General features: G+C 44.2%; 1 protein-coding gene across 5 annotated transcripts in view; it reads left to right on the top strand.

The window, feature by feature from the left end:
• The window catches only part of Mgmt (O-6-methylguanine-DNA methyltransferase), a 325,209-nt gene that overhangs the window by 245,223 nt on the left and 53,350 nt on the right, over positions 1 to 26,636 (top strand). For all 5 annotated transcript variants that reach the window (XM_023709104.1, XM_004625574.2, XM_023709102.1 and 2 more), the window contains exon 3: positions 25,010 to 25,170. In XM_023709104.1, coding sequence (XP_023564872.1) covers positions 25,010 to 25,170 — 161 coding nt within the window. The remainder of the gene's footprint in view (positions 1 to 25,009; positions 25,171 to 26,636) is intronic.

Here is a 26,636-nt window from a genome sequence, read left to right as displayed (position 1 = left end):
GTATTCAAAGCGGTTGGGATAGATATATAGTTGCATTCTCTTAATGAATAGAATGATTTTTTCTAATGGTGTTTGTAAGTAGGATCACAAGTCCGCATCTTGTACAGCAATTAACCACTAAGAAGAATATATGCAGTGTGTTAATTATTGAAACTGTACATTCGATTTGTTTTGAAACTGTCTCATTGCTATCTGTTTATCAATAAAACTTTGAAAAGAAAAAAAAAAAAAGAAACTTGTCATCACAGTTTGACATCAGTGGCACGTGTCATCACTGCCTGTTATCAGGCATGAGCTTTAGAGAGACCAGCAGAGAGATGGATCCCGGGACCGTGGGATAATTGAAGGGGAGTGTGTCCCTGCTCAGAAGAGAGAGGGCCAAGCCCAGCTGGTGACTCACTTTCAATACTGCTGTCCTGTAAAGGTCATCCTTTGGTGCTCAATCTGTGAAGGTCATTGTGGGAGGGACTGGGATCAACAGGATGGTACAGCTGAGAGGGACTGGGCCACATCACAGTTGGTGTGTACTGAGAGTACAACTGGAGTTACAGTATATTTAATAGAAAATAATCATTTCATAATTATAATCCCTTTTAAATTGATGAATTGATTATTTTAAATAAAAGACACCATTATAGAAGACTGTTCTACAGAAAAAGCATACAAGGAAATGAAATTTTCTCTCTTTGGGAATTTCTTGGTAAATATCCAAACAGATGCATAAAATTAAGATAGTGAAAGTAAAATGATCTCATATTTCACTTTTTAAGCATAGAGAATACATTCTCTACAGTATAAGCAGTGGTAGTACTGGGCATGTTTTGTTAAGGGTCAGCGAGATAGCTCAGTGGACTAAGTGCCTGCTTTGGCAAGCACAGGGACCAGAGTCCGGCATGCCTCAGGGACCCGGTCCTGCGTGCCTCACCGGCCCTGCCCCCAGGGCAGGCTGAGCCAGCAACCGAGTCTGGGCATGGTGGTGCACACCTGTAATTCCAGCGCTGGGAAGGCTAAAAAGAAGAGGATGACTACGAGTCCAAGCTGCATAGTGAGACCCTGTACTGAGTACATAAAGTGAAAAAAAATAGTAAAAAAGAAATGAAGAGTATGTTTTTTTGAGCCAGGTGTGGTGGCACATACCTGTGGTCCCAACACTTGAAAAGGTGGCGCTATTGATGGGAGCCTTCTGCAGTCTTATTTCAGTAAGTCTGAAATAATGACCACTTTATCAGTAGCTACATTAGGATGTGCAAGCGAGTGCCGCTGCATTAGGGTGACTACCCAGTGGCAGGGCAGTGGGTTCTTTGCCTTGGCTGTGAGATGTGTGAGCATCTCCAGTGGCCCAGGGCAAACAGACCTTCTTGCCAAGGATACTGGAGTTGACTTACCTGAAACCTGTGCATTTAAATAAAAAGCTTCAATGTACGTATTTGTAACCTTATATTGTACTTTCTGTTTTTGTGAGGAAAGCCATTGTTTTTATTATTTACAATTATTTTTAATGGTTTTATGTGGTACTGTTTTCCTCCTGACTTGCCCCAATCTAACACATGCTAAGTTTTCCTGGTTCCAGGGTTGCCATAATTAAGTTTTTTTGTTCGTTTGTTTTTTAATGTATTTGGCACAGGATCTCGCTCTGCAGCTTGGACTCAGAGTGATCCTCCTGTCTCAGCCTCCCCAGTGCTGGGATTACTGGTGTGTGCCACCATGTCTAGTTTTGGTGGCTGGCTTGGTGCAAGGCCAGCATGACATGCAGTACCAAAGATCAAACCTGGGTCCTTGTGCTTGCCAGACAGGTACTTAGACCACTGAGCTATCTCCCCACCCCTAAATCAATAGATATTAACCCTTCTGTCAGCTTCCACTCTGTTCCTCCAAAAGGGCCTGGATCTAATGGGAAGCAAGAAAAGCTCACCTTGAGACAGAACTTTCTGGCCTGCTTGCAAACAGGCTTCTCCTCCCTCACCTCCCTACTGCCAGGCAGCCCTGCTCTTACCAGCCTCCTCCTCTGACATCAGTCACTGGCCTTTTCTTGCCACTTTGCTCCTGGAAATGGCATTTTGTGTGGCTCACAGACCAGAGAGTGTTTCTGTCTGCTGGCAGGAAGCATGGTGACAGTAGGAGCCTCCTAGTGGGGACCTGGGCAGGTGAGGGGTACAGGCCAGAGAGGGGTGCAGAGCCACCCTGGCTGATAGCAGTACCACTAAGAGTCAGGCTGGGCTCCCAAGGCATCTCCATCGCCTCCCTCTCTCCTCCAGCTCTCCTGCTCAGTGATGAAGCCAGGTGTTTGGCCCTACAAGGAAGTGATAAATTTAGATTCGTTTGGTGTCTCTGGGTCATTATTGGAATTAGAGCAGCTGGCTGTAGGTCATACCTTGACAGGTTGTGAATACCAAGCCCACAGTAACTATGGTTTCCCCCTTCATGATGGTCAAGAAACACTCTTCTCAGGGAAGCTAGGCATAAAATTCAGAAGAGGAGGCTTGAGCAGAGAATATGTGGAAGCTCTGTGTAGCAGCCATTGTTTGCAACCTGAGCAGGAGGGAGAAAAGGCTTCAGGATTAGTATTTGAGAGACCTGGAATAATGTACCACATCCCAGTGGTCAGAATCTTTCCCTTTCCCTTCCCCCCCCCCTTCAGGACTTGAGATGGAGCTCAGGCCCTTCATACTCCACTCCTCCTCAGCCCTTTTTTTCACTTTTTATTTCAAGACAAGGTCTCAGTCATGCTGGTTAGGCTCACACTTGTGATCCTCCTGCCTCAGCCTCCTGGAGTGGTGGGATTACAGGCCTGTACCACCATACCCAGTTCCTTTGTTGCTGTACTTTGAATTCCTACAGATGAATATGCCAGTGAAGGCCACAGTCAGAAGACACTTCTGGAAAGCGGCGCCATCCTGGGTACTTTTCTTCTCTAGCAGGAACAAGTGCCGAACACTGTCATTCGTGAGAGGCAGAGAGCTAGCTGTCAGCAGCGCTTTGTACGACACTTTGCCATTCTTGTTGAGCTGCTTGTGCCTCTTGGCAGGGCTGCAGTGGAGAGTATATGTCACCTCCAGTCACTTCAGGCATGGGAAAGACTCCAGCCACCAAATAAACATCTTTTCAGAGAATACATCTTTCAGTTGAGACAGTAGGAAACATACCGTAAGATATTTATCATGAACCTTAAACTGCATGTAAAAATATAATCAAATCCTCCATGCCTTGAGGGAAATTCTCTTCATAACATTTTTATGATACAGATGGGGTAAAATGTACTGGCATAGTCTCATCAGCCATGTCATATGTGCGCTCCCTGTGGATCTGCCTTTAGGTGATGCACAGCCATAAATTAAAAGTCACCTGAAGAAGAACAGCATCCTTACTATAAAGGAAATGTTAGTCATAAGAATGACCAATTTTAGTTTAAGCTTTCAAAGCAAGAGGTTTTATATTTTTGTAGAGCACTCCATTTGATTAAGTTTTACACTCTGATGTATCTCTTCCCTAAACTTTATGAAGTTGCACTGTGCTCGAAGGGGGTCTAGACAGAGTGATTAAGGTCTCCAGGTTGGGTGAACAAAGTGGGATCAGATGCGGGGCCTGCTCTGAGGGCAGAGTGCTGCGAGCGCTGGTGTTGTCTGACCAGCTAATACTTTTCCTTTCCCCACACGTCATGGACATCCTTTGTGACTACAGGGTTCTGCAAAGCAGAGTTTGAGAATTACAGGTACAACTCAAGGGAAATGTATCTTATTAGAAAATAAGTGAAATACTTGTAACATGTTCCTGCCAAAATATAACCCTGTGAATATTGAACATCTCGTTGAAGTACAGAATGGCCTTTGGGAAGTTTAAAGTTGGGATGTATTGGGTGTTTGTTTGTTTGTTGATAAAATGGTCAGCAAGCAAATCCATGATGTATTTTCATCCTGGAATGACTTAGAGCTGTCATGCATTCACTTTGTGCCATTGAAATGACCAGAAAAAATTACCCTTAAGAAACAAAACTAATGCCTTCTTTTCTTTTGCAAGTTAGAGTTAGAAGTGTTTTGTTTACCAGACAACACATCATTTTTATAGTTATACAGAGAACTTCTGCATACTTCATGGAAATATAAAAATGTCACAAAATTAAAAGTAATTGCCCCAAAATTGCTGTGACTGAACAGATCATTCCATTCTCCATTATACCATCCGGACTCTGATCCTACTGTTTAAGTGTAGAGGATGGAAAATTTCTCTGATTTAAAAGAGAGAGGCCAGCCAAGCAGCAGTATTGTGCCGCAGTGCAATTCAGGAGCAAGTGAGCACAACTCACAAACCTTGTATACTCCTTTCACTCATATCCTATCAATTTGTGACAGCAATTACATGCTATTGTAGTACAAGGGAGAGGTTTTTTTAACCCACTGGATGACTTGTAGACTTTCTATGAATTTACATTAAGGTTGATGAATTGTACATACTGAGGAAAGGCAAAATCCCTTGGCATAGGAACCAGCCTGAGTTCACATGGTATTTCCCAGGCCTAACTTTGGGATTCAGTAGAGGGCTATTGAGCAGTTGGAGTGGAGCAGTGGTGGTGAACCTTTGGCAGACATGCCACAGTGGGCTGTTCTCATCATTGAAAGTACTAGAGGGTTTGCCATCCCTGGGAGAGAGCCTATCCTGGTGCTCCAGGCTTACTAGAGAAGCCCCTTTCCTGGCATCCATCCGCAGACATTCAGATATCCAGGCATGGAAGGGAACGGTCAAGAGCTCACTCCCAAGAAGCTCTTCTCTTCCATTTCCATCCTACACTGTGTTCTCAGTATTCTCCTGACCTAAGCTGAAACAACTCCCTTATGGTCCAGGTGATCCTTTGTCCGCAGTTCCAGCACTGGTATGAGGAAGAGATGCCCAGTGCCTGAATCTTTCCTGGGCCCTTCCAGCTTGTCCAGATGTTGATCCTGGGTCTAGTGGGCATTCAGAGTCACAGTGTTTTAGCTGTTCTAGAGGCTCTTCTCCTGGCTCTTCTGCCTTACTGGCCACATAGTAAACCTTTTCTCTGTCCTTCTCTGATAGCATCTGTTTGTTCTGCTCTATGAACCTTCGTGTTACCTAGAAACTTTCTTGTAAAATGACCAAGAGTGACTGTTTCAGGGTAAAGGGACAGTAGGGGTCCAACTGTGATTTGTAAGCATTCTACCTATAGGCGTCAGTTTCTCCTCTGAACCCTGACTTCTTATACTTGGGAGCTTTCTTGGCAAGGAACATTGCTGGTGGTTCTTATAGTCATTGTTTTAACTATTAAATCTTCTTAGCTGATTTTTAATTTTGCTCTACTGTCTACAGAAGAATTCTCATTTCCTTGTGTTTTGGTGGAGGACTCTTTGCCCACGGGCCCCGTGCTGCTGAGCAGGTACCTGTCTCCAGTCTTAAAAAGCACACAACCCTTTAATGGGAACTACGTGACCCATTCTTCCCTGAGTCAATGTTGTCGCTATCTGTTCCCTTTTGTCAGCCCTTCAAGAATTCCTCCCCTGAGAAGGGAATTCCTCCAGATACCCACTCAGTAAAGCCTCCCCTGACCATCACTTGCCCTATGTAAGGAATTCATCAGTTCTTTGACTGCCATTGTCCAGATTTTCAAGTCTCGATCCAGAGAATGTATCTCCCCGGCCCCTGTATTTACAATGAAAGGCGCATCAAAAGAGGTTCACTGATGGTCAACAGGCAGCTGCAAATCAAAACCGCAGGGCAGTACCACTGCACACCGCCAAACCAACCTGGAGAACAGTGTTCACACTGTACATAAATGTCCACAGCAACTTTATTTTTAGGGGGCTGGGGAGATGGCTCAGTGGAATAAGGGCTTCCCTGGCAAGCGCAAGGGCCTGAGCTCAATCCCCGGTTCCGCAAAATAAATAAATAAATAAATAAATAAAGCTTTATTTGTAATGCTGGAAAATTAGGAATGATTCAAACACACTTTGGAACATGAAAGTAAAAGCAACCTGTAGCCCATCTGTTAAATGGAATTCTTCTAAAAGCAGAAAAAAAAGCAACAAACTCTTGACACATGACACAACTTGGATGGCCCTAAAAGCCATTATACTGAGTGAAGGAAGCCAGTCCTAGCAGGTGTGACTCTATCAAACGCACCAGCTGATGTGCTTGCAGTGATGGAGAGGAGGCCAGTAGCTAGCAGGGATCAGAGAGGGAGGAAGACAGGTCTACACAGGGTAGCTGGTGGCACTGTCTTTGTATACGCAGACAGTTTTATATCCTGCTTGGGGTTGTAGCCATGTGAACCTAAACATATAAGGCATAATTATTTTAATTTTATAAAAACCCAAATTTTTAAAAGTATGAGAAAATGGTAGCAGCTAAATGAGATATGACATTTGCCTACCAGCACTGCACAATGTCACCTTCCTGCTTTTGACAGCACAGTGTGATTCTATAGAAAAGCTTGTCCTTTGGTAAAACCAGATGAAGGAGAAAGGGAGCGCTACGATAATGTGTGTGTGTGTGTGTGTGTGTGTGTGTGTGTGATACTGGAAATCAAACTCATGGCTTTGCACTTGCAAGGCAAGCACTGTGGCACTGAGCCATACCCCCAACCCCCTCTACTATAATATTTTTTAACATTTCAGTATGACTAAATTTCAAAATGTAAAGGTTTTTAATACCCCCATTACATACCAGTCTATAATAAAGAGAGAAAACAGCCAAGAATAGAGCATAGTTTGGCCTTTGCTGTTGAGAATCTTAGAGAACTAGTTTCTGTGTATAAGCATGTGTATTTTGGAGTTGCAGGGGCAAGGGTTTTTGTGGAAATAAAACTGAGTCCCAAAGGTAGGAGATGATTTTTCCCACCTGCAACATAAGGAAGAAAGAAAACTCTTAGAATAGAAAAACGTGTGCTAACCTAGATACTGTTCGTTTGATTACTCATTGTTTAGTCTCATTACCTTGTGTTTAAATGACTTAAAAATTTGGGCAACAACAGCCAAAGAGAAAATGTCTAAGTGAATATTAGACTTCCACGCACATGGCCAACTTTTAACAATGTGCAGATATGAAATATGGAAAACTTCTTCCTGACATTGATCACATTTGAAACTTCTGCTTTCTTAATTCAGTCTGTTATTGACAGTAATATATTTTAACTCAAGAATGTGTTCGTTCAGTGCATATCGACTCTGCTTGTTAAAATGTTCACGGTACATGTGAACATTGGATTTCCTGTCATGGTGACTTACGGCAGGAGGACAGCAGTGAGTGATTCCTGCCAGTCAAGAACTTTCACTGGAACCTCACTTGAATGGTAATAATCTGCTCCTGTAATTGCTGTGGAAAAGGAAAATCCTCTGGAGATTTTACATCTAATCATTTATTTATAAATCTGTAGATGGCAGTCTGCAGAAGACGTGTCGGGGGTCAACTTTGTGCTCAAAACAGTTGCCTGATGTTTACATTTCACAGTGTATTTTTTTAAAGGTACCTCCAGCCCTCATGATCATAAAAGGACCCCAGCTTGCCAGTGGCTGATCCCCACTGCATCCCATGGCTCAGGCACTTCAGTACCAGCACTCAGCAGAGGCCAGTCCCCTCTGTATTAGTTGAAATATGCATGTTTTTCCATCTCATTAATTCAGTCTACATACAATTAATTTTTGCCTATTAATAAACCCCTTGGCGTTAGTGACAGCTATCTAAACCACTTCACCTAGCATGGAATGAGAAAGTATTCTTGCCAGTTTGCACCATTCCCCTGCAATTTTATTGTACTGGTGGGTTGAGGGTTTTGATGCATAAATCAAGCATTGAAAGATAGTGTAAGCTGCTTGAGAGTCATGATTTAGGCTGGCTGAGGGGGCAATTTGAAATACAAATCCAGCCCCACTCTACTTTCATTTGGAATGGAGGGAATTAGAGCAGAGAATTCCTCGCACATAGTGATCTCAGGCTGGGAAAAAATATTGGAGCTTTTAATATAAGCACAGTAAACTTTCTACAAACATAAATCCCTGCCTAATTTGATACTTCTCAAAGGACATCTTTGTGGTCAAGCCTTATAATTTTTTTCTTCCTCTTTTTTCTTTTTCTTTCTTTCTTCTCCCCCCCCCCGCCCCCCACGATGAGGTCTTGCTATGTAATACGTAGTTCAGGCTGTCCTTGAGCTGGTGGCAGACTTCCTACCTTGGCCTCCTGAGTGCTGGGATTGCATATATCCACCCCAGCACGTAGCAAACCTTACAATTTCTTAAAAGAAGCATTTCATTAAATTTGTAAATCCAAGCAGTTGATTATATACATAGCAGTTACTCTTGCTTCAAGAGTCAAAGAGTAAAGGAAACAAAAACACCCAGATGGAGCCTTGCAATTGAAATAAAGCACCACCATATCTGTCCACAGGCAAGTACATGTCCCAGAACCTGGGGCAGGTCTTCGTCACAGAAAACTTCTCGCAGTTCAGCACAACCAGCGAGGAGGTGCACAACCCTATGCAGATGTCAGGAGTTCTTGGGGTTCTTGCTTAAATTCGTAGAAACTATAATTCACAGTGAGAGTCAGTGGGGAAATCCAAATGTTGGGCTCTTAAAACTTGCTGGATTAGCTAGATTCTTTCTGAAGAGTTTGATCCTGGATATGGTGGTAGAGTTATGGAACAGACCCAAGTAGATGATGAAGTTATATGTAGGGGAAGCATTAGCATCCTATTCTGGTAAATCTGTAAGACTAACCTTATACGAAAGTGCTTAGAATAGTCTGTGGAATCTGTCCAATCAGGTAAAGTGGAAGCAGGGGATTGGCTGAAAGATAAGCAGTCCGCAGGCTATGTATATCAAATGTATGTATTGTAACGATCAGCAAGAACAGGTTAGCAGCGTCAGTAGGAGCATGTAATGACTTGAGTGAGACTTCCCTGACTTGGCTGCCCTCAGTCAGATACAGATTTGGCTTCCTGACTGGCCTGGTGGGCAGCCTTTCAGCTTCCCTCCAGTCCTCTCTTCCCAGAGGCTGGGGAGACCCAATTCTGCCTCCTCACCTCCTGCTTCACGCCTCATCTTCTAGAAGAAAGGCCAAGCTCATCCCTGATGCCTCCCAGTGCCCCTTGCTTGGCGGTGCCCAGGCCACCTCCTTCCCTGGGGCTCTTTCTGCACAACCTGCTTCCCCTGTTGGACCACATGTGTTTTCTGCAACCCAGGAATTCATTAAATGGCTTCAGTAGGCGGTACAAGAGTTACTACTGGCTGTTTTCAGATTAGTGAGTTTTAAATTCCTGACTATGCTCCAAAATAGGTGCATCAGTAAGTACTTAATCATTGCTAGAGGGCTCAGGAAGAAATCCTTCTGTGGCCCTTGAGCAGATCTACCTCACAGAAGCAAAGTTTTGCTATTTTTGTGATGAATTATTTGTAGGCACACATCTTTCTTTGGCTCTCTGTTTCTAAATAATTGAATAAGAAATGTTTCTATTTATATTCTTATTTATGCATCTGCGTATTTAATTACTCCCCAGTTTTGAGGATTGGCCCATAAACCTTTTCTTCCCCCTTGCCCTTGATTATTCTCAAGTTTAAGGCAATGCACAGTGGCAGATGCGCTTAACACCATCCTTCATCTACTTCATGCTACTGTTTAATGTCAACTATAAAGAAAATTACTCCTCCGGCTTCAAAAGTTTATTTAAACCTCTTCTGAGAAAATTGGCAATCTTTCCAACTTAAAAGCAAACATTTGGCAGGGCAGACTAGTAAATAAGTGGACAGAAACATGTTTTTAAAAAAGTTTACAAAACTATCTGCTTTTGTTAATAAGCTGAATCACTAATACGTAGTAAAAAAGCTGGAGTCTCAGAAGTATGCACTGGCTTCCAAGGCACTGTCAGGGTGGTGAGCAGGAGCATACTATGTAAGAAAGAAGGTAGGGGGCTCTAGCTCTATTCTTCAGGATTTTTTAATTTAAGGAAAATGCTTGTCCTGGCTGATGCTTCTACATGGCTGGTATCAGTGAGATCTGCTGCCAGCTTCCACTGTGCCGCTAATCTCTGCAGAGCAAGGGGACAGTTATTAGGGTCAGCCTTGAAATAGGAGCACTGCTGGCGTTGGACCTGCCTTCTGATGCAGCGCCATCCAGTCCTCAGCTAGCAGAGGCACTAAAGTACTTCTTGAAGAAGGCATGCTCTCCACAGGGTCCATGATGCCCCTTTGTCTTGTGGCTCAGGAATGCACAATGACTGCATGGCTTTTAAAAATATGTTTCTACCACATGCCACACCGGCCCTGCCCCCCCCCCCGGGTGCACTGAACCAATGACAGAGTCTTGGTGTGGTGGCACATGCCTGTAATCCCAGCGTTGGGGAGGCTGAAAACAGGAGGATCACCGCAAGTCTGATCTGCGTAGTGAGACCCTGTACCAAGTACACAAATGAAAAAATAAATAAAAACATGTTTCATTTTGCTCCTTTGTTTCCAAATGCTCAGTAGAAACACTAATTTCTGTTTTATACAATTTTTTTCAGTTTTTATTTTTTTATTAGTACCTGTTTGCAGTATGGAATAGTTCCATTCCTCACGAGGAGTGGGTACATGGACAGAACACACCTTCTGTTGCCATCCCTTCCCCTGCTTTCTGGCCTTCCCCATCCGCTGGCCCCATTCCCTCTTGCAAAAGATCTATCTCCTTATTTCCTATTATCTACCTTTTATGTTGCTCTTCATTTTATATTTTGAGTTTCTCTTATGAGATACCATGTGATATTTAAGCTTATGTGTCTTATTTGTTTAACTTAAAATCATACTCTCAAAGTGTATCTGTTTTTCCACAAGTGACTCAAGTTTATCTTTATGGCAGGGTAGTAATCTATTGTGTATACGTATCAGATTTTCTTTATCCATTTATCTGTTGATGGATACATAGTCTGCATCCAGTATTAATTGGCCGTTTTTACTTCTTTTGAGAAGTGTTTACTCAATTGTTGCCCATTTTTTGATTGGGTCTTTTAATTTGGGGTAGCTAAGGTTTTGAGTTTTTACATCGTAGCTATTAGAACTCTGTTGGAGGAGTAGCTGGTGGTTTTTCCTATGCTGGAGGTTGGTTGTTTACTGTGCAAAAGCTTTTGAATTTTGTATGATACCATTTGTAGATATATTTTGCTTCCCTTTCTCCTGTGAATTATGTAGCAGAAATGGCAAGCAGATAAGTTTGCAGTTTTCAAAGCTGAGTAGTCTAGCTCTAGATCCAACCCTGTCCCCCTGTCTGGCTTGCTTCCTGGAAAACAGGAGTTGGGGTTCCATCATATGTTTAGGAAAATGTTCAATCTTGAGCTAAGAACCGGGGGGACCTGGGGACTAAAATAGACCAGGTGCTACGGGGTTGTGCATGTTCATTCTTGAGTACAGCCTTTAATTCTTAACTGCCTGAGAGGAGATTGTGGTGTGTTGAGGACGTGCTTACAGGCAGACTGGCACAAGCACGCGCCCTTCTTCTTTGGCTTTGGATTTGTTTTCTTGGGTCACTGTCAATCTTCTGAAGCTCTTACGCTTCAAGGCGGAAGCCAGTTATGTCAAGCCATTGAGAAGAGTCCTGGCCTAAGTCAAGGCCATGGTCGTGCTCCGGCTGGTTGGCCAGATGCGGCACATTTGCTCACAGGTGCCTTGTGCTGTCGTGGATGGTTCCACACCCCTTAGACTCCAGGTGGTTTCTGTGCCAGGTTACTAACATGGTGCCAGGAGGGGAGCGGTGAGAGGCTATGGCCAGTCTCAAACAGTACATTATTGATGGCCATGTAGCATATAGACAGACACTGAATTTAAGTCTTTGAGTCATTCAGCTCAGTCTCATGTCCGTGAACATTTGTTGAATGATGAACTCTAAATGGGAATGAAAGCTAAAAAATGTAAAATGTCCCTTCTGTCTCTTGAATGAAGTTCAGCCAGGCAGTTCTTAGCTGTTTTCAGATTTTGATCAAAGAGACTTACAGTAGAAGCACTATCTAAAGCTTTGGTAGTTTACACTACATACTTGCTTCCATATAGCCAATTAGTTAGAGTTCCCATCGGTTATTATGGCTTTTAAATAGCGCATGGAAAGGCTGACTGAAAACACTAAAGGTCTCAGCCGTAGCACAATAGGGCAACAAAATATATCAAAATAGTTATGTTTACTCTTAATTTTAAAAAGTAATTCTTCTATCTTTTAAAAATATGTTTATGAACATCTCTGCCTCCATCTTCCTGTTCTTGAAGTTTTCACTTGTGTCCTCATCAGTGACAGTTTGTCCAGCATTCTGAGCACACCTCAAAAGGCGCTGAAGCATCATTTGCTGTGAGCGCTGCGGAGCTCTCTGAAGGAATGGGCTGCACCGGGAAAGCCACAGGACAGTAAGTAGAGCAGTGCAAGGCACGACTGTTAATCCTTGGGGCATGCACCCAAGGGGTAGGAGTCAGCTGCCCTTTCAAGCTCCTGAGTCAGCCCCTAATGCAGAAGAGCTAGGAGGGATTCCAGCCAGCAGGTTCTGTGTACCTGGTGGGGTTCAAGGTGCGGGACCCGCTGCAGGGGTGTGGACCAGGGAAAGGACAGTGCAGGGTAAGAAAGGGCAAGTATTGGTTGGAGCCTAGGTCCCTCTGAGGCAGAGCCTAAGACCCATGTCAGAGCCTGGGGGCTTTGATGGTGAGATACAGAGTTTAAGTCTGGCTCACTGCACACAATGGAAGACTGGGGAAAGGTAAGTACGATAGTGATGTCAGCCAAGCAGGATCTTAGGAAGATATGTCTGGTCTGGGCAGTTCTCTGGATGTGGCTATTTCAAAGGCAGAAGCCACTGAGGTTGGGCATTAAGAAGATTCCTGACTCACCTCACGATCACACTCTGGTTGTTCAGGAACAGACTTGGCTTCTTCGCCTGTGGTTGCCTTCTGCCTGAGCATGGAGAGGCTATGGTGCCTGTCCCTGCTGCAGCATGAGCTGTTTATAGTGGAGAGGCTGTGTACTTCAGGCCAGGTAGCAGTGGTGCCTGAGACTAAGAAGAGGACATCAGTGCAGGGAGAGCCTCTGAGAAGGCCATGTCCTTAGTGTCAAGTGTCACCGTCACACAGGATCCTGGAGGAGGGGATGCAGCATTTGAAGATAAAATGGGGAGCACCAAGAAGCAGAGCCCAGCAGGCTGCAGGGGTATGGGTAGTTTCCATGAGAGAGAGGACTTGGGCGAGTCCCTGCCACAGGGAACTGCAATTTGGAGGTAGGGGAGATGTGATGGGCAGTGGAGCACGAGTGTGGCTGAAGTGTGCACACTGGGCCTGAGGGTGTGCCCTGTTCATGTGCTCTCAGAATTACACGGGACACAGAGGAGGCTCACGCAACATGGTGTAGCCCAGTGAAGTAGCCAGAGGCCCATAGCCTCCCCAAAGGGACTACGGATAGAAGACATGCTGCGCTGGCAGAAGGGACCAAAAAGGGGGAGACTGGGGTGTCAGGTACCAGGGAAAGAAAACTGGTGTGGTGCCTTTGATTTTTCCAGAACCCAGCCTCAGCATCCTCTTTCTTGTCTGTTCTTCACTATACCACGTGCAGAATTTGAGAATCAAGCCACAGAGCTCAGAAACACTGCCCCTGGCACCAGGGTTTGCATGCGGGGCCCTTTGCTTCTCTGGCTCTTAGAACACCGGTAAATAAGTGCTGGGTTGTTTTCACTAAAGAACTCTGTGCCCCTCCCTTGGGGGAGCTGGGAACTGGGCCAGGCTTGCAGTCCACAGACCTGACCCACCTGCCTGAGGTATGACAAGTCCAAGAAGGCTGAGTTGATTTCTGAAGATGAAGAACAGGGTATATGAAATTGGCCTTTCCAACCAGCATCGAGTAGCAGTTGACACTCCCACAGCAACTGACAGTCGGCTGTTCTGCAGCTGGATGTTTTTTTGACCTCCTTCCTCCTGGCTCTTCAACCCACCCATTTGTTCTTTGTAGACTTCACCCACCCCGCCCTGTTCTTGCTTCCTTCTCTGGAACATAACTGGGCTCCTTCCCAGTGGAGTACAGACTCGAAGAGCTGAGGGTGTAGCTGATTGGAGTTTGAATGCTCTGGAAGGAAGACAAAGGACCTGGGAGGGCAGCCAGCGTCCAGACCGAAGGGAGGGTGGGCACAGCAGCCGAGCTCTACTTTCAGAGTGATTTCATCCCTCAAGTTGAAAATGCTGATTTTTCAGTGCCAGGGACAATTTTTGTATTAAAAAAAAAAAGTGCAAATGCTTTCTGCTCCTTGTAATCTACTTCTTGCAAATATTAGTACTCTGGAAAAAAGATTTATTTTAATAATGTGAGTTTTTAGATTTTTTTTCTGTAGTTAATGTTGTTTTATTACTCCATATTCTTGCCAGAAAGTGCATTTTAAGAGTTTCAGTTCAAAATTAAATATGACCTCAGTGTTTTAAAATACAATCACATTAACTGTCCATTTAATAGTTACTTAAGATTTTTGGCCACTAATGTATAGTCAGTACACTTGTCTGATATTAAAGGCAATGTTTTCAGCTATACTGACCAGCTAACGCGTCCCAGCTGCAGCAGTTCCCGGGAGAAACAGGGACTTTCTCAGAAGTGAGCAATAGAAAGTTGTTCAGAGAAAATCGCAGTGCTATCTTATATGATAAGCTTTGCTTTTCTTTAAAAACTCCACTGTGTTTGATAATAAGGAACTATCTATTATTTATTTAGAACTGTACAAACCAATTTACAAGACAGGTAATTTAGTGGCACAGTTATTTATTAATGAGCCCAGTATACAAGTTAATGGGACTAAACCCTGTGGAGGTCAGTCCTCATCTGCTCTGTGCCTTTGGAAAGAACCAAGGCAGTATCTTTAGAACCTTTAGTTATTATTTTGAAATTTAAATTATATGCACCTTTTTCTAAGATGAAAGATCCCCCCTCTCCCGTCACATAGTAGAAAAGTTCATCTGTAAGGTGTGTGGAGATGACTTTTTATAAACACTTTCGGAGTGAATGGATTTTAGCCTGTCAGTTCCAAAACTCTTCATTCTTGTTATGTGTTCATTAAGACAGAAAATCAGAAACCATTGCCTGCCTTGGGAGACAGGAGGGCGACCCTGGAGAGGAGCTCAAAGGTAACTGGGCTCTGGCTTCTTGAGCTGTGGGGGCTCCTGCCCATGCGCCATCCCCACCAGGTGCCTCACATCCGGCATGCCCTGCCTGCTGCTTACCACGCAGCTGCAGACCCTCATCCTGTAGGTGGGACTCGAGAGGCCCGCCTCCTAGGAGTGGGCTCCATTTTGATTTTCTCATCATTGTCCTCTGATAGCTGGAAGGCGGCATCCGCAGAGCAGGTCTACTGCGTGTTAGCAATCAGGGCCAGGAGTCTCCCCATGAGAACCTCTTCATTGCTCTTCCATTGACAACTCAGTGGGCCCCTCCTGAAAGGCTCAGAACCCTGAAGGACAAATGAGGGCCCAGCACAGTGGACTTCATGTAGGGTACGTATGTGTAATTACAGGAGTTCCACTGACTGTTGGAAATTATGGAAGGTAGAGAGGGCTCGAGGTTTTGCTCTTCGCTGGCTTTTCTATGGTTTCATTTTGTTATTGGATTGGTTGCTGTATATCAAGAGCAGAGAATGAATAAACACAAAGGATCTCCTCCTGCATTTTGTACCCTCGACTCTGCACTGCTTCCAGGCTTTAGCAGTTGAGTCTATCAAAGTAAGTGAAATTGGAAGTGATGCCAGGTCCCTGGGATTTAGCAAACTTGGTTATTCTGCTACAAAGTCTGGAAAAGCAAAGAAATGTAGCTTTCGCTGTTCAGGAAATCTTTCTGGGTTGTTCTCCCCAGGGAATAGTTTCCAGCAAATTATTCATTGGAAAAAACGAAATTTGAAATTTGAATGTTTTTCGTTGCTCATGCTATGGTGGCTGCGTTCACTTTTTTTCAATCTCAGTTACTCATTTGTTCAGTGGGCAGGTCTCCAGCACCAAGAATGTGGCACGTGGGACCCCAAGGCTCGGAGGCAGGTGCAGTTAGTGGTTCAGAAACCTTGGCTGGAGCCAGCCCTGAGGAAAGGCCGTCACTTGATTTCTTTATGCAGCTCCGTTCCCTGCCTTGGCACAGCCGTACTTCCTGGCTTACCAGGCCACGTGGAGCAGCACTGTGGCCTTCATCACTCTGGGTCTTCTAGAAGGTGGAAAATGGGGGAGGTGATGGGGGTTCATGGGACATTCTGGACCTCGGCCTTTTAACTGTGTCGAGGAACGCTGCATATAATGTGGACAGGTCCTGAGGTCTTTAAACACAAATATGGGCTTCCTTAAGGAAAAGCGGCACCTGCCTGGAAACCTGAAACCCTGTAGTGTAGACGCCTAGTCTCTCTTTTGTAAGCATCTAGAATATTAAAAAACTGGATCAGATGCTTAGATTCCCACTCAGTAGGAGATTGGTGGACGTAAATTGTAGTACTATGGATTTGTGAAAAGCTGACACATGGTACCTAAAAGTAAAAGAGAAAAGGAGCAAAGGCTACTAAGGAATGTTTCCTATCAAAAAAAAAAAAAATAGAGCCTTTTACACATAATGGGTTTGTGAGGCTCCAGCCTGACCAGGGCATGGTCAGGCTTCAAGAAGGCTGAGGCATTTCTGAAGGAGCTGTGTTTTTGTTTGATTTTACTCTTTAAATTCATGTGTTCACTACAAAATCTTGTATTTGTCTCAGTGGGAATAAAAAACTGGAAAGATCTTATGTGAAATGTATCATAGTTAATAAATCAATCTTGTAAAACAAAAAGAAGAGAGCCTGTTAACCTAGACTTCGCCTAAGAAGGGATAAGCATTTATTTCAGGTGTAGAGATGAGCCAGAGTATTTATTCAGTGTTATGGAAAGGGTTCAGATTGAGGTTTTTGGAATCAGATTTTAATGCAACTTCGTATTCCACCCCGTTGTGGCTTTGATATGTTATACAACTTTTAGGCCTCAGTTTCTTCATCTAGAATATGGCTATAATAATTATGCCTCCCTTAAGCATTACTGCGAGGAACAAATAGGATGGTTTCTTAATTACATGCCTGGCACGTGTTAGATCTCAGTAACTAGCAGTGAGACTCTATGCAGGCACGGACTGTGTTTTTGTAGCTTAGTTCATCCTCAGCTTTCCTCAGTGACCCCTACCTTCAAGGCTGCCATGTGGTCAGCGGTGGTATGAGATGAGACGATCTCTCACGGGGGACTTTTGGAATCAGATGCTTTCACGTGGCTGATCTGGGTTGTGCTACTAAAAGTGTCACAGTCTTAAATTTCATGATACTAAGCCAGCTGTCTTGTGTGACCAGCTATCCTGAGATTTCCTTCATGGTTAGGTTGCTTGATTTTTCTCTTCACTCTTATTTATCATTAGAGAGCAAAGGCCTTCTCACTGTTACTAGTTCTCTAGTCCCTAAACTCTTCTATCCCAGAGCAGGCCTCTGCTTGAAACTTAGCCTTTTCTTAGGTGTCTTGCAAAATTTAAACATACAGAGCAGTTGGTAGCATGTTCTGACCTTCTGTACTGTGATCTTTTCCTTGGACCCTGATTTTCCTTGGTTCAGTAGGTAGAGAAAGCAGTCTGATTTGTCTGAATGCTTGCTCTAGCAAGCATTCTGTGATACACCCCTCAGCGTGGCAGAGGTTTTGAGGGCATCAGAAGGAAAAACTGTAGAGTATGTGTAGGTCATCCCAACAGAGAGACTCGGAAGCTGGGAATCCCCACAACAGGTGAATGCTGCGCTAGGCTATGCACGTTATTTATAGTTATCGCCAAAGCCACAAACAATCAACCAGATACCTCATTTGAAATCCACTTCCAGATATGTGGCGTTGGTAATCTCTGCCCATAGCTAAGCCCACAGATTGATGTTCCTTTTCTAGGCTTGGGAAGGAGAATTGCTGAATAATGCCAAGTTACCTAGATCTTTCCCAAAAGATCTTTTGGGAAATAAGCATCCTTTTGAAAGCCCCAACAATTTGATAAGACTAGTGGAATGACTGTTTAAAGGTGTTATATTTTTGCAGGTATATAAACATTTTATTTAAAAGGAACTGAATTAAGCAGGGAGAGAGGAATGTACCTTTCATATGTGCATGAAACGGTAAAACGCCTCTTTGTTCACTGCTCAGTGGTGGAAAGCAAAGGGAACATAGACATAAGGCTATTTGAACTCTTTATTTGCCACATTTACAATATTAATAACAGCGTTTCCAGAAGTTGTCACATCAAGTAAAAGATCTTCATTCCAGGCTGTCTTTGGGGGCCAAATTGAGACTGGATGCATGCATTTAATAAATTGTAGTCTCAAGTAGTCATTTTTGTAAATAATTAGTTTCAGTGAAAGAATAAGTTAGCATATTGTATGCATCTAATGTTGCAAATGTACACACAGCAAACTTTGCTATTAATCAACAGTCGAGCACCGCAAGTGGGGTCTCATACATAATGAATTGTGCTTAAGCCTCATGGGTTTCTTGATAGAAAAATAAAAGAAAACACAAGTGTAGTCAGCTTTTGAATAAAATTTAACTAGATTGCTCTGCATCCTGTAATTGTTTTGGAATCATTAGGGACCTGATCATTCATCTATAGTTTTGGGGTGTTTTTATCTTCATCTGTCAAATAGTAGAGACTTTTAATGATATGTTAAAGTGTTGCTTAAGTACAATTTTTGCTTTAATGATTTACACTTAGGTATAAAAATAAATAGGCTTTTTTAAAGGACTCTACTCTGCCAAGTATACTATTAAAATTGTCTTTTTAAAATGTTTCATTATTGCTGGTATGTTTTTTAAACCAATTATTTTTTTAAAAGAAAAAATATATAGTTCTGTTGGGGAAGAGTTGATATGCTATTAAAATTGACTTGTAAAATGTTTTATTATTGTTGATATAGTTTTAAGAATCAATTATTTTTAAAAGAAAAAATAGTTATTATGAGGCGGAGTTGAAAATTTACGAAGATTTCCTCTGTTTTTTGGGCAAGTGTTTTAAAATACTATAGTAAATTATTTTGTGGTCTTGTTTCAATTCTAAGATTAATTTGAGATCCAAATTTGGAAGGCTGGGGACACTCATTAAAAATTGATGCTAGTTTCATAAACATTACCTGTGGCCACCCAGAAAGCAAATAAATTGGAGCCTAAATAAATTTTAAACTTCCTCTTCCCCCCTCATATTGTCGTTTTTGGGAATGAACCGTCTGGTGGTCTATGATAGGATAGAACATAATTATAGAATTCATGTCAGAGTGGGATGGCAGGGAAGGAAAGGGGCATGGGTATGTTCATCTGTATCGGGAACTGCCCAGGAAAGCTCACCAAGGCTTTGCTGACTGGGCAGCCAGAATCCTGGCTAGCCCTGCGGTAGGCAAAGGCTGAAATACCACCTTTCCCCAGGGAGCCTTCTGGTTCTTTGTTTATCTCCCTGTCTGGTATTTTAGAAAATTTTCCTTTCATACAAATTAAACCTTTGAAAGTAGGTACTCTTAGCTTTGCAATGATGGCACAGAATACCTGACTCTTAAAAAAAAAAAAAAAGGTGGAGGTGAAGATGGATTTGGGGTCATGGTTTCAGAGATCCACGTAGCGTTGCCTAATGCTTGTCACTCTGAGCTGTGGTGAAACAGCATCGTGATAGAGGCATGGGGAATGGGAGCCGCATATCAGCCAGGAAGCAGACAGAAAGAAGGGCCGGCTGTCCCAGGATCCTCTCCGAGGCACGTCCCTAGTGGATCAGTTCCTCCAATGGGACCCCACCTCCTAAAACTTCTGCCACCTCCCAGCTCGCAATAGCGCCATAGGCTGGCAACCAAGTCTTTAACACCAGGCCTTTGAAAGAAATTTCAGATCCAAAATTATAGGTACTAAATAAATCAGTAAAACTACATGTAATGAGGTATGAACATTCTTGTCCAAGAGAGACTTTTTTTAAAAAATATTGTATCTATTTGTGTGTTGCCACTTCGTGCCTGCTTACTCATCTTTTTTCATAGAAGTACTGTTTATAGAGTGTGCTGAGAATCAGTGAGATCAGCTAGCCCCTGAGTCAGTGAGAATAGCACATGACACACAAACACATGCTCAGTGCTGTCATTACCACTGCCAGCCTTAGCAAGTTGCTAATAACCTGAGACCCTGGTATAACTGTAGATCAACCCTTTTTTTTTTCGGGAGGGGGGGCCTTTGGTTGGTTTTTCATCTTTTATGCCATTGCATTGTTAAAAGTGTATCTTATAACTAGCATCAACACTTACACTTTTCCTCTTTCTGTCTCTTAAAAATAACTGTAGAATACGCAAGCGCTGGCCAAATAGCTCAGCAGATTAAAGCACCTTCAAGCAGGTGCAGGGATGGGGGGTTCGATCCCCTGGGCCTCCCATGCTGGCCCCGCCCCCAGGGCATGCTGAGACAGCAATTGAGACTGGGTGTGGTGGTGTGTGCCTGTAATCCCAGCACTTGTGAGGCTGTAAACAGACGGATCACTATGAGTTCGATCTAGGAGTGAGAGCCTGAACACCCTGTCGACTGTTGCCTAAAATACAAAAAATAATAATGATGATAATAATAATAATAATAATAATAATAATACACAAGTAATCGCACAAGCTGAAAAACCTACCTGGGGATACCACCTAACAGCAGCTGTCCACCAGGCTCTGCCACAGAATAATCACTTGCATTATGCATGTGTCAGCTCCCACGAGAAAGTTGTACTCAGGCAAAGGGGAGTGTCCCAGCAACCCCTTTCAAGCCTGGGGTCACTGAAAGGTAGAAAGGGAGAGTTGCTGATGTTAGCTTGTGAGGTTCATCTTCATCTTCCTCATCTGCACAGTTAGCCATGGATCCCCAGGCAGGGACCATCCCAAGTCAGTCACACCAAACAGCTGTGTGCATGATGCCCAGGTGCGATCAAGCCTACGTTGGGCTGCAGTGAAAAGTTGAAAAGCTTCATTCAGCCTCATTTATTTTTTAAAAGGCAATATTTATGGATAGCGGGTAGCGTAGTTTGTTTCTTGTCTTCATCCTTACCTCAGAAGAAAAACACCTGAGTTTTAGTGAGACAGTATAATCAGATGCAGGCTAGATCCATCAAAGATAAGCAACCCTGCCAGAGATCTTCTAAATTGGACATAATTGTGTACTTGCCAGGGAGGCTGAGCAAGAATCCCTGCCCGTCTCCGTGAAGTTGCTGCTACTGAAGTCATGTACCTCTGTGAACCTGGAAGTCTGGCGCTCTATATTTGAGTCCCAGGCCTCCCCTGCTCTCCACATCGCACTGTGGAAGCCAGAAAAGGCAGGGTTTGCTCAACAAACCTGGTATGGGAAATGTTTCTTGCCTGTGCGTGCCCATTGTGCTCTGTGTGGCCATGGCTCCGAGTGCTTCCTCCTGCTGAGAGCTTTGCCAGAAGTTTCCATTTGCCTGCCTTTACTCCTTGCTGAAGGACACAGCATATGTCAGCTCCTTGGCAGATTCCAGAGGAATCGGGGTAGGTAGATCTCTTCTAATGGGTTATAATCCAGTGTCACAATTAGCCCTCCCAAGCCTAAGACAAAAACACCATCCCATGAAGGGTAAGATCAGCAGTGTGTCAATCATAGAAGGGTCGTGAGCGTGTAGCGACATCCATCTCGAATGTTCCATAGTCTACTTGGTGGGTGTGACTAATGGTGCTAATCAGATCTGATTAAATTATAAACTTGTAGCCAGTTTTCTTACATGAAGTAGGATGTAAGCCAAATACATTAATGTCTCGGAGGAGTAGAATTCACTGAGAAATGGGCCTCTTGTGATTCTATGCTGCCATTGGAGCCTTGCTGCCCCTCAGAGTCCGAGTATCCAAGACTGCCACCAAGCCGGGTATAAAGTACTAAGTGTATCTGTAAAATAGGAAGCTTCAGAAGATGGGCTGGCAGAAGGCTTCGTTCTGCCTCCCTCTTGTTACGCCAGCACATGGCAGTGCATAAAGCACTAGACCCAAGCAAGACTGTCCTGGCACACTGTCGTGTCTCTTGAGGGAGTTCCTGGCTGCATCTGTAGTGGAAAACCTTGTTCTTCCTGGCTCTGTTTGGTATTTAACTGACGTGATCCACCCTGTAGCCAAGACTGGCTAGAACAAGGTAGAACTTCCATGTGGCGGATGGATGTTGCCCTCCGCTGGAGCCACCTCATTTCAGCTTGGTAGAATCACCTTCCAATCTCCCTCTTCCCCAGGTCTGATGCTGCCCTTCCTTTGTGTTTCTGACTGTGACCCTATCTTAAAACACAAGCTTTATGCCAGGCAGAAAGTCCACTCCCCGGAAAAACTACCTCACTTACTTACATGTCAGGAGTCTGTGCTGTCACGATTTCAGCCACTGGTCTCTGTGCTGGTAGGATTCAAGGAAAGCGATGTTTTTAATCAAAGTAAATCAGAAGTGTATCCTGCCCTAGGCCATCCTTTCTCCAGATCCAGCAAGTGTAATGGGCCAGGGCACTGCTGTCGGGTAACAGCTGCATAAGAACTTACCACAGGGCATTCCATGCACCAGAATTCTAGGAGCTTCTACTGAAGGCAATGAAATGTTATCTTACTTGTTTTAAAGGAATCCTGAGGTAGCCAACAGCTGGTAATTTCTTCAAGAAATCCTTGGCATTGTGCATGTGTGACTCCTTCTTTGCTTCATTGAGAAATCCTGGTCTCCTGTGGACAGAGCTCAAGGAAGCTAGGTCCCTGTTCAGCCACTAGTCATCCTCCTATACAGCAGTACCTAAGTACACAAACTTCTTTCTTTCCATAATTCTGGTTGCAAAAAGAGTTCGGTGAGAATTAAATCAAATTCAGTGGTTAGATTCAATGTTGACCTTTTGGGGAAATTTTATTTAGTTCTTACCCAGTTTAGTTTGCAACTAGAATTGTAGACAGAATGAAGTTCATGAACCAAGGCACCACAGTATGGGGTTAAAGAGAATAAAAAGGGTTCCACTCAAAAGCTTTACCTCTTGGGAGAGACTAGGAAGATGGGACCTGGTATGCCCTCCACAGTCCCCATGGATGTTGGGGCGAGAGTCTTCTGTCCTGACGTGCTGGCTTCCCAGCTGGCATCCTGGCCCAGACCCCATGATGATGCCTAGAGGGGCACTGTCTGGGTTTACATGCCATAGTGCATTCCTGGAGACATGGTTTGGCCACAGGGGTTTGCATTTAAGTGCCAGCTGAGGTACTTGGCAGACTTGGATGTGGGATGTAAGAGAGTGTGGGCCATGGAGCTGGTAATTACTGGAGTTGCAGGGGTCGTCAGTGGGGAATCCTGGAGAAACTCCTCCATCATAACAGCGGCTGTTAGCAGTGCTGTCACACCAGAGCTCTTCCTGGGACGAGCCAGGCGAGGTTGGAGAAGAGGGCAGGGCAGGAGAATAAATTTCATTTTATTGTAGAAATGGAAATTTGTGTCATGGCTTTAAAAATCTGGTTTTATGTGTGTGTTTAATGCCATTCATTTTAAATGTAGTCTCATAAATCCTTGCTTCGGAATCAAAGCTGTTTAATTACATTTCACCCATGACTAGTTATCTAATGCCAATAGAGAAAGAGTTAAAAAGGAGAACTACAGAGTAAATCAGAGGTGAGATCTTTAGCACAAGCATAAAAAATCAATTTAAGATGAATTTTACTACTATAAAAATTCTTCACATATCCTTTTAAGAGAGGGAAATGGTGGGCAGTGCAGCTCATACTTCAGATCCCCTAGCAAGGTGGCAGGAAGGCCACCAGCATGGGCGTGGCTGGGAACATCGAATGTGCCCACGCACTCAGGTTCCTCTACACAAGGGCCATTAGTTCTGGAGGCTCGGTGGTCACTGGAGGGTACAGAAGCTGCTGCCTCTCACTCTGAAATGCCCATCTGCCATAGTGAAAGTTGGCTTCTCTGAGGAAACTCTTATTTGTCGTGTTCTGGTAGCTAACCGTTAGACCTCAGAAGTCACGAACGCTAGTCATGACTTTGACCTGGAGGCCCTCGTCTTTGCTGCCTACTTGACCTGCAACCCACCCCACCACTTGGGCTCTGCAGAAGTCCCTTGAGTTCCTCTCACAGAAGACCTGAGCCCAAGATGATCTGGCATGGGGATTTGACATGGCTGTGCTCCATGCATGTAGGGCCCGAGGAAATGGAAGTACTGGGTCTGCCACGGAACTCTAGGGTCTGAGCCTAGAGACAGGCTTCTAACAGGAACATTGGCTCACCGCACAGCCTCAGAAGGCAGACCCGGCTGAAGATGAGCAGGGGGCTCCGTGAAAGCCAAATCAAGTATACAGAAGGGTGATTTGTGCTAAAGCAACGAAGGAGTAACCTGAAGCTGCTCTGAAATGTTTGCACCTAAACATCCAGACATTAAAGGGGAGGCAGTGACTAGAAAGAGCCAAGAGGATTAGAGAGAGAAGTAGCCATGCCAGTCCTATTATTGAAGAGCCATGCCCCCTATGGGGTCTCCTACATGGACCAGCCACTCAAGAGCTTGGCAATATGTGGCCTGATCATGCTCTGTCTCTCCCACATGTAGCAGAGTCACCCAAAAGAAGGGCTGTGCTCTTCATTGCTGGAATTTAGGCTACGTAGGATGGAGAGTACAGATTTGTGAAGAAATTTTTCATGCAGAATACTTGATCATGGCTGCAGGAATGCCATCTATAACTGTTAAAAGAGAACACACTTAGTTGTTTTCATGTGTCTGCCTCTTGTTCTTTCACGTCCCTGTACTTCATACAGTACCTGTGCAAAAGAACACACTCTGGGCCTTTCCTGTGGTTTGTAAGGCAGAAGATGGCAGAGTAGATGAGACAACAGCATCTTTCTTCCCGCACCTCCTCCAGTCTGTCTTTCTACTCTCAGGCCTGCTGTGCAGCCGCTGGACACAGGCACCCAGGGAGTAGCTGGCCATGTTCCCCAGCTCAATACAGTAGGCATTAGCTTATGACATGTGTGGAGGCAGGGCCCAGAGGTTTACTAAGCCGCTGTTATCACTTGTGCAGCCCCACGGAGGCCCCAGCAGTTCCTGAGGCTCCCAGCAGTCCAGAAGGAATGACAGAGCCCCTGATGCAGTGCGAGGCCTGGCTGGATGCCTATTTCCACAAGCCTGCGGCCACTGATGGACTCCCCTTGCCTGCTCTGCACCATCCCGTGTTCCAGCAAGGTCGGTAACTGTGCCCCTCCCATGTGGCCTTTGGGAAGCCTCCCTTATTAACTGTCCCTGACATCATAGCTCCTTTATTGACCACACCAACTTGCTGTTTTCACGTCCTCTGAACACAGGCAGCATGGGGCCAAACCGAAGGACAAGAGCTTGTGATCTCTGCCCGTTCCAAGTGGCTGTGTTGGTTTTGGCATGTGGTCACATAATTCTTGGCAAAGGCAGTAAAAATGATGCATGCAGATCGACTCTTGACTCTCTCTGGCTGAAAGGTTTAAATAGGAACACATCTGAATAGCAGTAAATTTTTCAATAAGCTTATTGTTAACTTGAACTATCTGCCTGCCAGCAGCACAGAAAATGAGGCTTGTACATGGACAATTAGCCACTTCCATAAACTCACTTGGTGACAGCTACGTCATAGACAGCAACTACGCATCTTCTCAGATAAATTTTAACCTTAGCTTCTCCTAGTTAAAAGTAAATTCTTAAGCGATGAACTGATGTTTCTTAAATGTAACTGGCTAAAGGCATTTAAAGTCTCCGATAACCTAAAAATATTTTCCTAATATTTCTTTTTAAAGTTTTTGTTTGGATCTGCACAATACAGCAATGTAATTGTAACAGGTAGCATCATTCTAGATGCATACCAGAAATTCATTCTGCATAGTGATTTTTATAATTATTTTAATGTAAATGAATATATATTCATACTCAGATGCATATGTGTAGATATATACATATCCTTAAGGAGGAAAATTACCCTGAGATTTTAGATATGATAAATGTAAAGCAATCTCGATTTTCAACATAGTGCTTATTGAGAACAATTAAAGGCATTCTACATGTTGCTAGGATTTTCAGCAAAAACAAACTTGGAGCTTTCAGTGAAGCAAATACAGAAGCCCTCGAGGTTGTACTAAATCTGAGTTTACTAACAAGGTCAGACAAGTATAAATAATAAAACCAGAAACTGTGTGTGTGCACGTGCGTGTGCAAAATGCACGAGGGTACAGCTGAAGTGAGCCAGGCACCTTATTCTCCCCTGAAACAAGCAGCTGTCCTCAAAGGTTTCTCTCAGCACAGACTGCATGACTTCCAAGTGGGGGCAGCTGGATGGGTGTTTCCAGGGCACTGCACACATTCAAAGCACCTTCATCATCACCCCTGAGGCACAGAGACCAAGGGCGCTGTCCAACGCCCTGCCGTGCCCTGCCCCGCACCCTGCCTGCCACCCCTCCACCACAGGCCTGTCCCCAGGAGCTGTGAGCCCGCGGGCTGAGTGCATCGGAGCTGCTACACCAGGCAGGGATGCTGCTGTGTGGTTCAAAGAAGTGAGATGGGTTCACTTTTTTAAGTAGGACTTGGAAACTGTAGAGCAGAGGATTACACTATCCAGTGTCTTCCTTGGGGGTTACTGCCCCCCAGAAGCAAGGGGGAGCTGATCAACAGGCTCTCCTCTACAAAAT

The sequence above is a fragment of the Octodon degus genome, unplaced genomic scaffold, assembly GCF_000260255.1.
Source record: "Octodon degus isolate 3935 unplaced genomic scaffold, OctDeg1.0 scaffold00010, whole genome shotgun sequence".
In the NCBI taxonomy this organism is placed as follows: Eukaryota; Metazoa; Chordata; class Mammalia; order Rodentia; family Octodontidae; genus Octodon; species Octodon degus.
Note: the sequence above shows the minus strand (reverse complement) of the source record. Positions and strands in the feature narration are given on the sequence as shown.